General features: G+C 43.2%; 1 protein-coding gene across 1 annotated transcript in view; it reads right to left on the bottom strand.

Annotated features, from left to right (window-relative positions):
* MRPS5 (mitochondrial ribosomal protein S5) overlaps positions 1 to 9,822 on the bottom strand; it is a 68,761-nt gene extending 58,939 nt beyond the window's left edge. Inside the window, exons 1-2 of the mRNA XM_068402432.1 lie at positions 9,762 to 9,822; positions 1,210 to 1,347 (exon numbers count right to left, since the gene is read on the bottom strand). Of these exons, the coding sequence (XP_068258533.1) occupies positions 1,210 to 1,347; positions 9,762 to 9,804 (181 nt within the window). The 5' untranslated portion in view covers positions 9,805 to 9,822. The remainder of the gene's footprint in view (positions 1 to 1,209; positions 1,348 to 9,761) is intronic.
* Positions 9,823 to 17,300: the final 7,478 nt, after the last annotated feature.

Here is a 17,300-nt window from a genome sequence, read left to right as displayed (position 1 = left end):
GCAGGCAAAATTCCTGGTAAAGCAGACATCATCCAGATTTTGTGAATATGAACATAAGCATAATTAAGGAAACACCTAACCTACAAATTGTAATCACATTGCAATCACTTGCAGTACTATATTGTAAATTTAAGATAAACAAAACAACAACAGTGCTTAGCTGCTTGCATATTCTTATCTTGTGACTGTTGGGGCACCTAAGAAAAAGTTTTATTTTAATTTTTCCTGCAGTTGGCATCCTTAGAAAAGCTCTACCATGCAAAGCCTATGGTTCACACTGCAACCTTTTACAGGTCCTTTGAGACCTCTCTACCCTCAGTTGTTTGAAATCATTCAATGGTCACAATTTACAGGATAAGACGAACAGCCAGACAGTGTGACTGCTTAAACCCCATTTCCTTAGCAAATGTAAAGAAAACAAATACAGTATTCTGCCACTCACACATTGAGAAGAACAAGAAGAGATCATCAGTTCTGAAAGTCTAATTTTGCACAGCTCTTATATTCTATGGATTACAAATAGACAAAGAACCTTGACTCTCAAACTGCAGCAGTTTATCTCCTCCAGAGATTATGTTCTTACTATTCCTTCCCTTCCCCTATGGGATAGGATAAGGAACCATAAAACAGGTGGAATGGCCCCTCAGCTATCCCAGTTCACAGTCTCAAGTGTGAATTTAAACAGCCATCATTTCTCAATAATGTTAAGCATGTGTGTAATTCCTTTCAGGACTCGAGGAAAATCCTGCAGCTGACCAGACAATTAGCAGGACATTATCAACAGTTTTTGTTTAACACATTATTGTATTTTAGTTATTTCATTTTTGAGACAGCACAGTTTGAACAGTATGTCTTGTTTGTGGCTCAAAAACCATTTGGAAAATAAACACACAATTTATATTCTCAATAAAGGACTAGGAAACAGAGGGGAATGTGTTTCCCCATTCCATCCAATGATGTATATTAGATGGATTCACTGTGACATAAATCAAACCCTTGCTTCCTAGCAAAAGATAATAAACTGACCTTGTGCACGCACTTTTGTCAATAGCTGAAGTTGGAACTATAATCTTAGGAGGCATGTAACTACAGTAGACACAAAAAGTTACTATACATAGATTTTCCTGACTGTATCTCCCCAAAGCAAAATTTTCTTTTCTTCTTCTGTTTACTACAGATACATTTATTTTAATCCAACTCGAGACTTACACATATTGAAGAAACTGCTTTGTCTGCATTGCTCGACTGTCACATTCCAGGGGGCAGAGATGGAACACCGTGTCTGGAAAGTCCACACCAGGCTAGAATACAGACAGCAACGTCCTTTCACTGGTGCAGAAGCAAACCCTGAGAATGAAGACAGAGAGGTGTTTATATACAGCACATTTTCTTCTTTAAAACAGCATTTCCTGCAAATATACACACCAGAATAAAAACCAGTAACATTTACTCATACAGCTTAGTTTCCAAAGGGAATCAGACTTGAACCTTCTTCTCTTGAAGTGTAAAGCAAGTTGCAGAAAAGGGGGGAAATATTACAATAGAAAACATCATAAAGAAGGTTAGAAGGCTTCTAACATATCGCTGATAGAGTAAGAATGCACCCTCAAGAAGAAGAAATATTGTTCTAGCAGCAAAATGTGCAATAATGTTCCTGGACACATTCAAAAGTGATAAATAAATACATCATTAAATACTATGTGCTATGAAAACCAAACCTGAAATCAGCCCATTAATGCTGTTCAATATCTTCATTAATGATCTGGATGGTGGGGCAGAGTGTACCCTCAGCAAGTTTGCTCATGATACAAAACTGGCAGGAGTGGCTGAGGCACCAGCGGGTTGTGCTGCCGTCCAGAAGGACCTTGACAGGCTGGAGAAATAGGATGACAGGAACCACATAAAGTTCAACAAGGGCAAGTGCAAAGTCCTGCACATGGGAAGGAATAGCATGCACCAATACATCCTGTGTGCTGAACGGCTGGACAGCAACTTGGCAGAAAAGGGCCTGGTGGGACCTGGTGGCCACCAAGTTGACCACAAGCCTGCAAAGTGTCCTTGCAGCAGAAAAGGCCAACAGCACCCTGGGCTGCTCTACTCAGCACAAGTGAGACACACCTGGAGCACTGTGTCCGGTTGTGGGCTCCCCACTACAAGAGAGATGTGGACATACTGAAGAATTGGACATTAGGAAATGCTTCTTCACTGAGAGGGTGGTCGGTCACTGGAAATGGCTCCCCACAGAAGTGGTCATGGCAACAAGCCTGTCAGAGTTCAAGAGGCACCTGGACGATGCTCTTTGTCATACAGTTTAGTTTTAGGTAGTCCTGCGAGGAGAAGAGTTGGACTTGATGATCCTTATGGGTCCCTTCCAACTTCAGATATTCTATGATTCTATGAGAAAGTCCAGCAAAGGGTCACAAAGATGATTAAGGGACTGAAGCATTTCTCATAAGAAGAGAGTCTGAGAGAGCTGGGACTGTTTAGCCCGAAGAAAAGCAGACTCAGGAGGGATCTTATCTATGTATATAAATATCTGGAGGGTATACAGAAGACTGAGCCAGGCTCTTCTCATTGGTGCCCAATAACAGATCACGAGGCAATGGGTGTAAATTCAAAAACACAAAATTCCATCTGAACATAAGAAAATTTTTTTTCTTTTTAATCTCAACTGAACATGGTCCTGGGTAATCTACTAGTTGATCCTGCTCTGAGTACGGAAGGTGAACTAGACGATCTCCAGAGGCTTACAACCTCAACTATTCTATGATTCTGCAAATTCGTGAACCTGACTTACTCCAGCATGCTGAAACGAGAATGTATTTCCAGAAGTACCCTCCCCATGGCCCTCCAGATTTAATTATTACAAACCTAGCCAATTACATATGCTCATATAATCTCCAGAATAGATTACTTCAGTACAGCACAGTGGTGCGTTTTCTGCCAAGTGGCTCAGCTAATGCAGAAATTTTGCCAAAGGGAGCATGTTATAACTGCTAAAGCTCAGGTGCTTACCTATAACAATGAAAGCAAGATATACTTTCATTTATTGACCAGCACAGAGAGGTAGTTCATCAGAAGCAAAGAATCCATATTTTTCCTACTTGCATAATCAATCCAAACAGTATGCAACTAAAAAGGGCTATACTGTCTTGAAATCAATTATTCAACATGTTATTCAGAAAATGATAATAAAATAAAAAAAAATTAAATCTACTTCTTCCTAAACTACATTTAAATTCAATCTTTTCAGCTAGATTTTAAAACCAGAAAATAAGCATGACTTTTGTCATGTTCTGTTACCACCCAGTATCAATAAAACAACAATCCATTTTTTGAAGTCAGGACAATAGTTCCTTCTAGGAAATTAACTGGGGTAATGTAGCAGGAAGTTCTAAAAAATTCCTCTCAAAGTAGTCTTAAAATGTAAATTTGTTCACATTGGTCATCTGCACTTCTAGCAGCAGAGGTGATGGTTTCTTTCACAGCTCTGTAACACAAAAGCATGTTCTAAATTCTCTAAGAAAGAATACATTCATTTGGAAAACAAAACAAAAGAGTACTAGGCAGTTTACTTCATTATCAAAACTATTTGCAATGCAATTTGCTTTTGATTGTTTGTTTTACTCCTACTTTCATTAGGAAAAAAAAGTCCCATGTTCTAAATACCGTCTCCTTCTGACATTACGATGGAAATATGAAAAAAAGTCTATAAAGAGGCAATAAAGTCAGGACAAAATGACAACAGCTGGAAGAACAAAGAGACAGTGGAATCAGATTAATAACTGCTGCAGAAATAAAATTCTGACAGAATGGCTGGGGAACAGAAGAGGAGAAAAAGTCAAATGTCAGAAAAAGAAGTAGCCAAATAAACACTGGTGAGTGAGAAAAGCATCAGAAGACCTTCAACTGATCTCAAGAAGTCTGGTGATCCAAAGGTATTTTAAAAAGGTACTACAACATTTGACTGTTACAATTCATAACAGAAGCTGTTAAAGCCCAGAGTCTAAAACGTTGGGACCCCAAGGGCAAGGGGGATGTTGTAAATACTTTAATTACTCGACTATCCTGGGTGCTCAACTAAACAAAGGGAAGCCTTTACAATTTGGAGAGTGGTAATCTCACTTCAGATGGCTGGGCCTTGGGAGGGGCGGCGCGGGAACATGGAGGTAAGGGAATTGCAACAGCTACCTCAAAGGACATGGCCTACGTGATCCCCGGACTGAGTTTGCGCAGAAGCAGGGGTCAGTCAGCGAACACAGTGAGGAAGACTACTGGCCTTCATCTGAAGACCCCTGACGACCACCAGGAAAAATGACTGCGCATGCGAACGGATATTTGCATATCTCATGTTTATGTAAATGAGTTCTCGGATATCCTATGACTATGTATAACTTCATGGTATATATTCTCTGGAAATTTGCCAAACCGGGGCGCACGATTTTGGTGGGACTACCCCCCGTGCTGCCCAGCGCTGAATAAACATACCTACTTTACAACCTTGCCGGTTGTGGAATCTGTTTTCCGCACGTCAGGTGAGATCCTGGCTTCACTGAAACCAGTGACAAATCTCCTATTTTCTTTAAGGATTCAATCTTTTTTAAAGTGAGCACAATTTATACTTTTAAGACTGGCAGCGAGAGAATATCAGTTCTGAGCTGGCAATCAAAATTATATGTCTAGGAAAGCCCAGGAGCTGTGTTGACCATATTGTGGACACTGGAAGACGAAACTGTTTTGGTCTCTGAATTGCAGCAGGACAAAAGAGGGAGGAGGAAGACATGGCAAAAAAAAAAAAAACCAAACCCACAGGATTCCCAAAGTCTAAAACACTGAGTGCTGGTATTTAATAAAGTATACCCACACACTTCTGTACATATACTGCTACCAAGGGAATAGACACTTTGAAAGGAGAGTGAAGAATAAAAATATTAATGGAATGTGAACAGTTTGAAACGTCACCTGTCAATAAAAGAGTATTTTGACATGTAAGCATTTTGACAGTTAATGCATCATATCCTCCGTTCCCTATACATCCTTCAAATATCTGTGATGGGATTTTAATTTACAATCGAAAATGCTTCTTACAATAAGATATTCAAAACTGAAAGTTTGTAAAAGCAAGACAGGTCATGAATGCTGGACTGATGTCTTGCCAACAGCAAAAGACACATCAACAAAGCAGAAAAAAAAATGCATGCTTACTATATTTATGTAGTGCTCTGCACTAACATAAAATTAACTCTCGGTCATACTTACTTCCCTGCTATAAACATTACAATTAAAATCCTGCACTGACTTTGTCACTAACTAAATACAAAATTTTATACAAGTATAAATATATATATATTCAGCACTAAAAATTCACTTAAAAAAACACTATAAAACCATTTCCTTCTTCTCACAAGATGCAACAGAAGAAAGAATCTCAAGACAGGTGGAAAAGTTAACATAACAGGTTAACAGTGTTATTTCCACAAGCTTTAAATCCCTAACAGCTTTCCTTCTAACACTCATCCTAGTTCATATACAAGTCTACTACTTTCATTATGGTTTCATTTATAACTTTCCTAACCTTTATTTCACTTACATACTGGTTTAACGTGTCACCTTTAGATTTATGCACAGGGTGCAGCATCTGTCACCACACACAATGCCCAAAATTGGCATGCGTTGCCACTTGCTTTCTCTATCACCTAACAAACATGCTGAAAGACAGCAAGCATGCTGAACATCCACATACTTACTTTACTAGTGAACGCAGCATTCAGCAAACCTGAGCTCTAATCTTATTTTTTTTAAACAACTGTCAACAATTTAGTAATCCCCTCTACTCCTGTAATTATTTTTCACAGGAATTAAACACAGAAAACTGTTCTTACTCAGTTCTGTACCTGGGAGAAAGAAACACTGCATGAAACTGGTTTCAGCAGTGAGAACTGCATTGTAAAAAAAACTTCAAAAAAGAGCCATCAAGATGCTTATTGTGTGTTTATAATTAGAATTTTGGAAAAATTCCTGAGTATAGTTTCAGACATACACATAGGAGGCTCTAGGCTGAAATAATCATGACATTCTCAAGTTTTATGTACAAGAAAACAGAGATATTCTGATTAAATTCCAAATTGCAGTTCTGAAAATATCAAGTGCTATTAACTTAGCCTCTAATGGGCAATGAAGTTTGAGAGTTTCTTTCCTGGTTTTCCTGTTTAACATTTTGCTCGCTGCTTTTTAGTCAAATGAAACTGTTATGCACAGAAATAATGCATTCATACAATTAGAACAGGGAACACACTTCAGAATCGTTACTATTTTTTTCATACCTTCTCATAAGTGCTCAAGAAAGGCCCATGCAGTAACGAAATCTTCACACTGATACAAACTGCTTTTTCAAAAACCCTCCAGCTACTTTGGAAAAATCTAGATGTGAAGAACTTAATTCTCAAGCTAAAAACCATGCATTTAAAATCACAGCACACGGAAAGGGTCATTATCTACCTGGGCTAAGCATGGAACACAAAGGTAATCAAATCAGAAAGAGTTTGAGGGTCACACCCAAAAAGACACAGATTACTTTAATAAACTATTTAGGAGCAGTTGCAGCCTTCTAATTTTCCTGGTATACTTGCAGGAATCTTTTTTTTTTTTTTAAGGATATACTCTGTAACTAGACAGTGAAAATGTCTCCCTCCACCAAGGAAACACCACTGGCCTGCTTTCAAATCTCCCTGATTGCTCAGGCTTTAAATGCAGTTTGGCTACAGAATGGGCATCACTTCATTATAGATTGCCTTGAGACTAGAAATTCATTAACTGCTTAGAATTTTTTTGCTTTTTAGGAGTGGAGGCAAGGAATTTTTTAGAGGACTGTAGATGCTAAAAAAAGCTAGAGAACTTTATTTTGCCTTTGAAGATGGGGGAGAAAGAAGGGACATCCTCTGCTGAAACAAAAAAACGTGCCCAGCTTCCATTAGGTGTTCTAATACCAAGCTTAAATATACTTTTACCAATGTAATCTGGCCTTTCTTCCCACCTCAGTCACCAGCTTTCCCTGGAAAACACACAAGCATTAATGTAGTTCATTATGACTTTTGCCTAGAACTTAAGTGCATACAAGCTACCTAGGCTTAGGAAGAATTCTGAGACAGGTTCACCAACATGTATTAGCAGGGTGCATAGCTGATAGCATACAGTGACTCTAACGATGGAAGTCACTTTGGAGGAAAACTGAAAATAAAAGGAGTCAGAAAGACAAAATGCATCCCAAGGCAGTCTCCAGTGCTGCAGATGATTTCCCCACATAAGAATTTCCCATAGTATGTATATACTTTTCATCAGGACCCTTGTAGACTCCTCACTGCATACATGCAGGCTGGTTGGCTGTTAAGCACTATGAAAGCATGTCATGGCATCTCCTAATGAATCCAAACCCTACAATCCAGAGGAAAGTAAACGGAAGAAGACAAGTTTTTCCTGCTTGTGCCAGTTGCTACCCAGGAGAACCCACCAAATACTATTGGAATTCACAGCTGCAAGGCCATAAGGACAACACCATGAGAACAAGGGGAAAATTGTGCCCTAAAGGCTCTGCAACAATGCCAGGGCAGCTTGGGTGAAAGGTGACAGACCTGCTGAAAGGCAGGCAGCAAAGCTGCAAATGGAGGGCACTTAGCAATACAAAACGCTTAAGTACCCATGGCACTGCAATAACTACACCTATACCACCTTAAGTTTGTGTCAAAACCTCAGCAGTATTCACTGCTTAAAAACACTGTATAATGAAAAGACTTAAATTTTCTCTTATGAGAAGCATGCAGGTAAAAAAAGAAAAAAAAATCTATCTCAAAATTAACTACATAATTCAGAAAATACTACCCAGCAGAAGTTTCCAGTTATACAGTATTATTTCTCATATATCAAAAGACAATTTTCCCAATTTTCTAACCACAATTTTTGAAGGACAGATCCAAAGTCAACTCTGATCCTTAGTGGAAAAAATACAGAATCATAGAATGGTTTGGGTTGGAAGGGACCTTAAAGATCATCTAGTTCCAACTCCCTGCCATAGGCAGGGACACCTTTCCACTAGACCAGGTTGCTCAAAGTCCCATCCAACCTGGCCTTAAACACTGCCAGAGAGGGGGCAGCCACAGCTTCTCTGGGCAACCTGTTCCAGTGTCTCACCACCCTCACAGTAAAGAATTTCTTCCTAATATCTAATCTAAATCTACCCTCTTTCAGTTTAAAACCGTTCCCCCTTGTCCTGTCACTACTTGCCCTTGTAAAAAGCCCCTCTCCCGCATTCCTGTAGGCCCCCTTCAGGTACTGGAAGGCTGCTATAAGGTCTCCCTAGAGCCTTCTCTTCTCCAGGCTGAAGAGCCCCAACTCTCTCAGCCTGTCTTCATAGGAGAGGTGCTCCAGCCCTTTGATCATCTTCGTGGCCCTCTGTATATATGTGTTTTTGTTTCCTCCTAAGTATACTTTAACGTCTACTGGGAAAAATAATACATTTGAGTTTTGAAAAGTGCCCGCAGAGGATGAAAAAACAGAAAGAAATGGCTACAGGAGAATTAGAGACATCTAGAAAATAAACTTAGATTCCTATCAACTAAAAATGTCCAGGAAGACATGAAAGGAGAAAGGTAGAAAGAATGGGAAGAAAACAATATTTGAATTAAAAAGCATACCACCTCACTCCATTATCTTAAGGCATAATTATGGACCAAGTTACTCTGGTGGGATAACAGATGACTGATACAGGTTTCCAAAGGCACAGCTGGCCTACCCCAAACCCTGTAACAATGAGTGAGATTTGCATGCCTAAAGCGCATTTATGATTTGAAGTATGTTTACTGCATGTGAAGAAAGAAATATGAAAACTGCTACATAGTGACAACAGCAACCTTGTCCACTCATGACAATACAGGTGTAAAGCTAGTTATTTCACAAAATATATATCACACTTCCTGTCATGGAGAAGACTAACACATGCAAGAACAACTAGATTGACAATACCTAGCAAAACAGAGGCTTTAAAAAAATACCATTTGTTTAGAAAGTCCCATTAGCATTGTTTAGATATAGAACAGAATTCATATCTAGGTCTTGTAGGACCCAGAGACAAGGGGATGTACGCAACTGTGGTGTGTTCTGACCCATGCACATACAGAGCAGCTCCCACTTCTCCATGTGTTGTCTTTGAGTTAATCACTAGCCATTTAATACTGTGCCACAGTAAACATTGGTAAGTCCCATAGATGGAGCTGAGTCCAACAAACAGCAAAGCACTTTTTTCCACACTGGAATTAATACAATGGAAAGAAAATCAGTGCAAGGGCTCTCAAAATACAAACATACATATGTATAGACACCCACATACGGCAACGCCCAGCCGCCTCTGAAGCACAGAACCACCCTCGATCCCCCTCTGTCGCCCAGCGGCCCTGCCGGTGTAACCCCGGAGCAGGGGGGCAGCAGGCCGCAAGGGGAACCGGCTGCTCCTACCACCAAGAGCTCTCACCAGGTCATGCCCCAGGCCAACGGGAAAGCGGCAGGCACACAGCAAACCCGCCTTCCGCGCTCACGCGCACACACATGTACGCATACACGTGCACCCCTCCCGGACCGCGGGAAACCACTTGGGCCCTGCCTCCCGTAGCGACTGCCTGGACCGGGCCATTACCACGGGAGACGGGCCCACCAGCGATAACGGCCTCCCCTTTGCGAGGAGGCGCCCCCGGGCCCGTGCGAGCCCCCATCACCTCGCCACGCCGCTCGGCCAACCGCCACCACCAGCGCCGCCATACTGGCCCTTTCCCCACTCCCGGCCACCGTATTTAGCTGCCCCGCGCACTGCCTGATGAGAAAGAGAAGGCAGCGACAGACCGCCTACGGTAAAAACCAGGGCGTAGCGGCGAAACCAGCGGCTGGCGCTCAGCTGAAGCCTTACTGAAACATCTCACCGCCCCGCGCCCTCCCGCCAACAGCTGCAAAGATAACCGTCCATCAGGCAAGCGCTCGGACAGCCCCGAAGCAGGACCCCAGCGGTCGCCGAGGCGCTGCCCGACGGTGGCGTGGGAGTGCCCCCCCCGAGGGGCGGGGCAGGCGGCGGCCATTGGTGTGCGGCCCGGCCCGGCGAGGCTCCCGGCGTGAGGGAGATGACGGGAATGGCCGCCCGTGGGTCCCGCTGCGCTTCCTGCTCTCGCAGCCGCCGGGGTGTGCTGTAGATGCAGCTGAGGGCTCACCGGTGCGGTGCTGCGCTGGGGCTGCGGCCAGTGCCGGGCACTGCCCGAAACCGAAGCTGACATGAACACCAGGGCGGCAGCTCTGCCGGGAACTTGTACGGCTTTCCTAGGCTTTGTGGCCTCTTTCCCGGTGGCTCCGTTCTGCTTTCACGCACCTGGGTTGCGGTGGGCTGTGCAGTGCTCCCTGTGGGTGGGGGCTGGGTGAGACGAGGTGTCTCCTCACAGCCAGCTTTTTCCCCGTGGTTCTGCATTGCTGGTCAGCGTGGCAGCCAAGGCCCCCTCGCTGTTCTGTCAGTGCTGGTGGCCATTCGATCCAAAGGGACAGGTGAGCTCCAGCAGAAGCTGTTTCCTGCGCAGATGAACTTTGCCTGTAGCTTAGAATGCTTCCCTGTGCCTGACAATGCTATCAAACACAGCCTGCAGTCCCCACAGCTCTCATTTCCTGAACTGCAGGAGCTTTAGGAACCAAAATGTGCTTTAGGAACCAAATGTGCTTTAGGAACCGCTCAAGACCCTGAACTCATTCACGCAGCAAGTGTAACAACAAGACCTGGCAGTTCAGCATGTTGCACACACCTTGTACTTTTTAGTGTACCCTTGGGATGGGAACCGTCTACCCTCCTGCACGGTGCCTACCACTGTGGCTATGAGGCATTATTATACCAAGAAGGAAAAGGCAGAACACTAGGGGATGAATTCTTGCTTTATCAGAACAGTTTTTGGGGCAGGGAAAACTTAGCTGAAAATGATTCACAGCAGCTTTTCCCACTCTTATTTTTCTCCGTTCTGTGCAGTAAAGCCAGTAGAGTTATTGGTCTGACTGCCCTCTTCTGCAATACAAGCATTTTCATATACCGCATTACCATTCTTGATGTACTACTTCCAGTATTAAAGACTACAGTGATAACAAATAGCTTAATTTGCATTAGTGAGCAGAAGCACACAACCTGCAATGTGTTCAGTATTTGTCATACATTCAATACGTAACACAATGATTGCTTTGTACCTCATGGAACAAAAATACACTAAGAAGCTGTAAAGAACAATTTTCTGTAGCGTGCTGACAGACCAGCTGCTGGCAGAAAATTGATGCAAGACATAATCTTTTAAACTGGATTTTTATCTTATCTTCAGGCACTTTAAATATGCCCATTCTCATAGCATTAAGATACCACATATTTCAGGACATAACCTTGACAGTGTCACTAAGGATAAAACCAATTAGTCTCATAAATTCCTGCAAATATGTTCACTGCAGTATTTATTTCCAGTTCTTCCTTTTGGAAGTAATTGTGTCAGGCAGAGAATTAAACTCTCTTTTTTATTTATGAACGGGGTAATCTAATGGAAATGCCACTTTCTGCGCATCATTTACTGGAGAGAATGAATTTGCCTTGTACAAATTTGTTATGCAGAAAAAAAAATGCAGCCAGTGAAATTGCTGCTTAGCAACAGTACCTTGTCACACTGCTACAGCCCGTCAATGCCAGCAGTGTAGGGGTGTGTTTTGCCTTGTGTCAATGAGAATTGGTTTGTGCACTAGCCAGTCTCTCAGTATGCTGCACAGACTACAAAAGGTGGAGAAAAAGTAATACGCCAGTTCCTGGAGTTCACTACTGGCCATTCAGCTTCAAGATCCAACTCAAAGAGGACAAATTTCCTCCTTCGTGAGAGCTGTTTATTACAATTATTCCCCCCACGCCCTCCCAAAAAAAGGACCTACATTATAAGAAAAGACTTCCCAAAAGGCTAAATCATCTTGGAGCAAAACTTTCCATGTCTGAAAAGTTAATGAAGTTCTGAATTGACTCAGAACGGTTTTGGGGTTTGGGGGCTTGGGGGTTTCACTTAGACCGTCTTAAAAAAATCTGTTTCCATCAGCTCTGAACTATTATTATCTTACCTGGTTGAACCCAGCGTTCTCTGTCTAGAACTGGAAATAGCATGCTAAGTCTCCCCATGTGCCCCAAGCTCCACAGAGACCCAAGTAGCCTGCAAAAGTCTTTGTGTTAGGGCTGGGGCCCCAGAAAAGCACCTAGTGCTAGGGCTTGGTTGCTGTGCAAGAAGCTGGAGTGGGTGATGGCATGAGAAGCGAGAGAGAAAGCAGATGGCTTGAGCCATTGGTAACACCTAGTTAGCGCCAGCACAGCACTGTTGTGGCAGGCCGGAAGGGATGTACGTGTGGTAGGGGAACGGAACAAGAGGGATGATCAGCCCAGAAAGAGGAACAACTGATTGTTAAAACACCATGGTGCAGCCACCATTGCCCCTTTGGTGAGAAGCTAAAGTGGAAAAAGCCCCACTCCACAGGTATCCGTCAGGCAGCCTGGCGCTTTTCATATCCCACTGCACTCCGGTAAGACACATACCTGATATACTGGAATACTTTCAGCAAAGTGGTGTTATCAGCTATTTCTTTGCTGTCTCAGGGTAAAGAAAAATCCCATCATATCTGATAACGTACCAGAACTGTCTGGGCATGCTGTCATTTACATTTTGGAGCAAACCTTATTTGCTCCATTTTTTTTCACCAGTGATAACTGTTTTACTTGACAATAAAATAGATTTGAACCAGTATTAGTCACTGATGCGTGAACACTGCTGCCACTGGGAGGTACAGCAATGCAGGCTGATAATGGACCATTCGAAGGCAGGCTGCCTGCTCCAATGAAGGATGAGTAATGTTAACGCCAGCAGACAAAAATTTCAGAGGAGATGTGATTTTGATTAGGGTTTTCCTATCTTTGAATAATAGCAAAGTCTCAGTCTAGCTCATTTGTTTCAGCAAGACTGATAAATTTTAACAACTGATAACATAAACACTGTTTTTTTTCCTGGCTCATTGCCTGTAAATCTCTGTTGTTTAAAGTTACTCCCCAATGCATGCTTTCCCATTGTAAAAGCAATGTCAACTAAATGCATTACACTGCTTTGGCTCCTCCTTGGTAGGAACTTCAGGTGTGCATGAAGAAACAACTCTAAAGAAGAGGAGCTCTGAGACCTAGTGGAGCCAGAGAGACTTCACTCACTTTGGGTCAGCTTCAGCAGGAAAGAGACTGGTGTCTTGAAGAGTTTCTGATAAGCAAGTTTCCAAAATAGCAGAACTGGCTGTTTGACATAGGCATTCCACTGCCCCAGGTAAAATCATCCAGACCTTGCTGCCAGAGCTCAAGGTGAGATGAGACAGCACAGGCAGTTGTGGGTGGCCTTATAATGTGGAAGCCTTAGGAGTATTTAGCTGTTTAGCAATGCTAAGAAATGCATTTTTAAAAAGGAATAGGAAGATCCTCCAGGTGTGGTGGAAACAGCTGTGTGCCAGGGAACAATAACGCCCCCCCACCCCCTAGATAGAGGAGACACAAGCTTTTGTACCCTTCTTACATGCCTGGGCCACTGGATAGTGAAGAACCAGGGAGCTTTCAGCCCAGATGCCCACCTTGATCCCAGGCCTTGGTGGCACATGGAAGGGGCCCCATTCCCAGCTTCCTTGCTAAGGGCCAAATCAGCCCTGCTCTGCAAACACAATAGGCAGTTGCCAGTGTTGCCTAGGGGAGGGTTGCGAGGAAAAAGCATAATATATTCTCCATGGAAACCTGCACTTTAACAGTTTGCTTTTGTACATGTTGGGGACCGACGAGCACCATCAAGGATCCTGTTTCAGGAAGGTGTCATTAAAGGTGCCAGAGCAAGGCCACCAGCAGTATCCACAAGGGCATGAGGGCGTACCTGCCAGATCACTGCTGCCTTTTACTACCAGAGTTTTTTTAGGGTTTCTGCCAAAATCTCATGTTTCTCCTCAGCCAGTCAGGAGTAACTGTGGCACACCGTCTCCCAGGTGGTCACTCCTTTGCTCTGTGCCAGCAAAATCAGCTATTCCCTTTGCAAATGCTACCCTTCTGCTCCTGCCTGCAGTTTGCTTGGTGTTTCATTTCCTCCTCTGCTGTGCCAGTCTGTGGAGGCTCCCATGCTGTAAAACCGCAGTATCGCTACAGAAGCATATCTCTGGGACCAAAGATCAGCTGCCAAGGAGAGTGACAAAGACAATACAGCTCTTTGCTAATCTAGGGATGCTGCATAGCTGCTGAAACCAGACAGCTTTCAGTAATTTGAAATCTTCAATTGGTGTTTAATACACCCGCTCACTGAATTGTAGTCAGAAACATTCCTGGCCTGGTCAGTATTCTCTCTCTGCCTTTCTGCCTTTCCCTCTCCTTTTTTTTAGTCCACAGCTCTCACACTTGGATGATGACTTGTTTTCTTCAACAGCTCTGGGTGCTTGACTTTTCTTGTTATTTAGGCATACGCATCAGTTTTATGGAGGAGGCATCACATGAACCTCAGGTGTCCACATGATCAGGGATATGCATGACAGAGTTATAGCAGCAGTAGTGATGCTGCATCTAACAACAACATTGTGTGATGTGGCAGCAGGTGAAACCCTTGCTTCTTCACAATACAAAATTATACAAACATATGTATCTCGAGCAATTGCCGCTTGCTCTGCCTGGTTACTCTTCCACTTTTGATACGTAGGTAGTCAGCATGGGCCTTGCAACTGCTGGTGGTGCTCAGAGTCAAGCAGGGAAATGAGCAGGTGCGCTGGCCATTCATAACAGTTAACATGCAATTGCACAGCGGTATTGCTAATGATGCCAGAAGAAAGGTCATAAACAGACTTGCAGTTCTGAAGGTGCCTGGGTATTTCTGCCATTGCTGTTATGAGTCTTTCAGCAATGACGTTCCTTGGTATTTAATTGCTTTGAGATGGCATCTATGAGCCCCAAGAGCCACTGCCAGGCTCTTAGCAGAGCAACGTGAAACCAGCAGGTAGCTGATTGGAAAGGTTAATATGACTACTGCCATAATTTCTCTAGTGTTGCTGAGGTAGAGTGTTACAAGCTACACATCAATAATCTGCCAAAGTGAAAGCTGGGAACAGATTGAGGCTTTCCTGTGGCCAGCTCCATTAAAGTACACTGAATTCAAGGCAAGACAGAAGATAATTTACATGCCTCTTGAAATAGATGGTTACTGCCAGGCACCTGGTTTGAAGGCTGTGCAATCGTAAAAGTAGTCAAACAGTTACACAGAGCAATAAACATAAATGTAAAGCAGGGTCTGGCAGGCCCAGAAGGCTGCTCAAAGATAGGTCTCAGCCAGGGTAACGTTCATCTGACAGTACTGCTCCATCTTTTAAAGAAATACACATTTCCACTGAGATCTAAGTATTATTGGCACCAAATGCATCATAGTTGTTTTCTGTATGGCAGCAACCAGAGATATAGGAGTAGTAAACAAAGCAATGGTTCAACTCTTCACATTACTTATGTGTTCTCCTTCCCATTGCTGGCAGCAACAAACCATGTTCCACCTGTCTCACATGGATCATTTGCCAAACAGAAGGCTGCTATCTCCAAAAACCAGCTGCTAGCACTCAGATGCACAGTGGACTCTGGCTCTGAAGAGCTGCTGCTGGACTCCATAGTAGCAGCATGGTTGGGGGACAGGGACACTTGCTCTGGCAGGGTTAGTGCAGTGACAGCACACTTGACCAAGTCTTAGCATAAATCCATCGTCACTATTGTACTGGCATAAGCAGACTCCAAGAGCAGGAACTCACAAGGGGGTCTGTCATACCAGGCTTCACTATAGGTGTTCAGCACTTGACTTCCCCGAGAGCTGATGTGAAATAGAGGGTGCAGTGAGAAATCATAGAGGAGTAGTAGCTCCAGTTAAGCTGGACACTCACATCTGCAGACCTTCTCGTGCAAAGACTGTCTTGCTGGGGCCACTGTCACATGGCGGCAGGGAATGAAATAAAGCTGCAAGCTCTTGTTTGCAAGCTCAGATCCCCACCTCTATCTGGCACATGAGTACAAACAACAAAGAACAGAACAGGCAACTTTGATACTGATCATCCTGAAAGATACCAGTTACCTCAAAGGCAGGCAGAAATTCTGTACAGGACAAAGGCATTTGCTATTAGCAGTAATTCTACAGGGTCCAAATTGGAATTGCTCCTTTGACTATCTGGGGTCTTTGTTGTTTTCTTTCTTTAGAAACACTGTACTTGAAGAAGTAAGAGCAAGTAATGCAGTGTTTGTCATTGAGTCACCCCATACACATCTTTTATTGATATGGTTTAATGATGCATGCCAGACTAACAAACTATTTATTTACCTGCAATATCTCAGTTTTTGCAGTGACTCCAGGACCCTCAAGATGGCTTTCTGTTGCATATGCTTAGGTTGTTAAATAAGCTCTAGCACTCGGTGCTGGGAATACAGGTGACACAGTGCTAGCAGGTAAAGAAAGCTTAGAGTTCTCACCCAGCCTGTGCTTAGTTACTTGGTTTTGCCTCTTGTGCTGGTGGCAAGGATGCATTATGTGCTGGGGAACTTACTGACACAAAGATCATCATCCTTTGGGCTGCTGTCCAGGGCTGTCCTGCCATCTGTCAGCCAAGCACCTTACGTTCAGTTGCTTCCTATCTGCGTGACTTGTCTGAGCAACACCCAGCTCAAGCTATGTGCCAAAGGCTCATTCATGAGATAGATAGCAAATGTAGTGAAGAACCAAGCAAAAAGTCAACTCTTGTGTCAGCTGCCTCCATTAGAAGCACAAAATGAAGAGGCTGGAGCGCTAAGAGCTGGTACTCGGGGAATACTTCTCTCACAGCAACGAGAGCCAGGCTTCCTCAGGAGGAGCCCGGTGTCCTCCCAGAAGCCGCTCAGGGTCTGTAGAAATCAATCCTAATATGTGACATGTTGCCATGGACTGGGACATCTCTAGGGAATGTCAAGAAGCCAAAGGACACATTATGAATAACAGAGACTAGAAGTTATGAGTCAGAAACTGGATGCTTTCAGGCACAAAATAAATATTCATTTTGCTTGAGAGAATTTTTAAAAGATTAAAACATACTGTCATCTCCTCTTTAAACTACATTTCTAGAGAAAAGAGGTGATGAGATTTTATTTCTTCCCTCCTTGACATTTCAGAGTATGAGGAAATTTAAAATTAATGCAACACTCAAAAAAATTAAAAAAAAAAAAA

Source organism: Nyctibius grandis, chromosome 1 (genome assembly GCF_013368605.1).
Source record: "Nyctibius grandis isolate bNycGra1 chromosome 1, bNycGra1.pri, whole genome shotgun sequence".
NCBI classification, from domain to species: Eukaryota; Metazoa; Chordata; class Aves; order Nyctibiiformes; family Nyctibiidae; genus Nyctibius; species Nyctibius grandis.
Note: the sequence above shows the minus strand (reverse complement) of the source record. Positions and strands in the feature narration are given on the sequence as shown.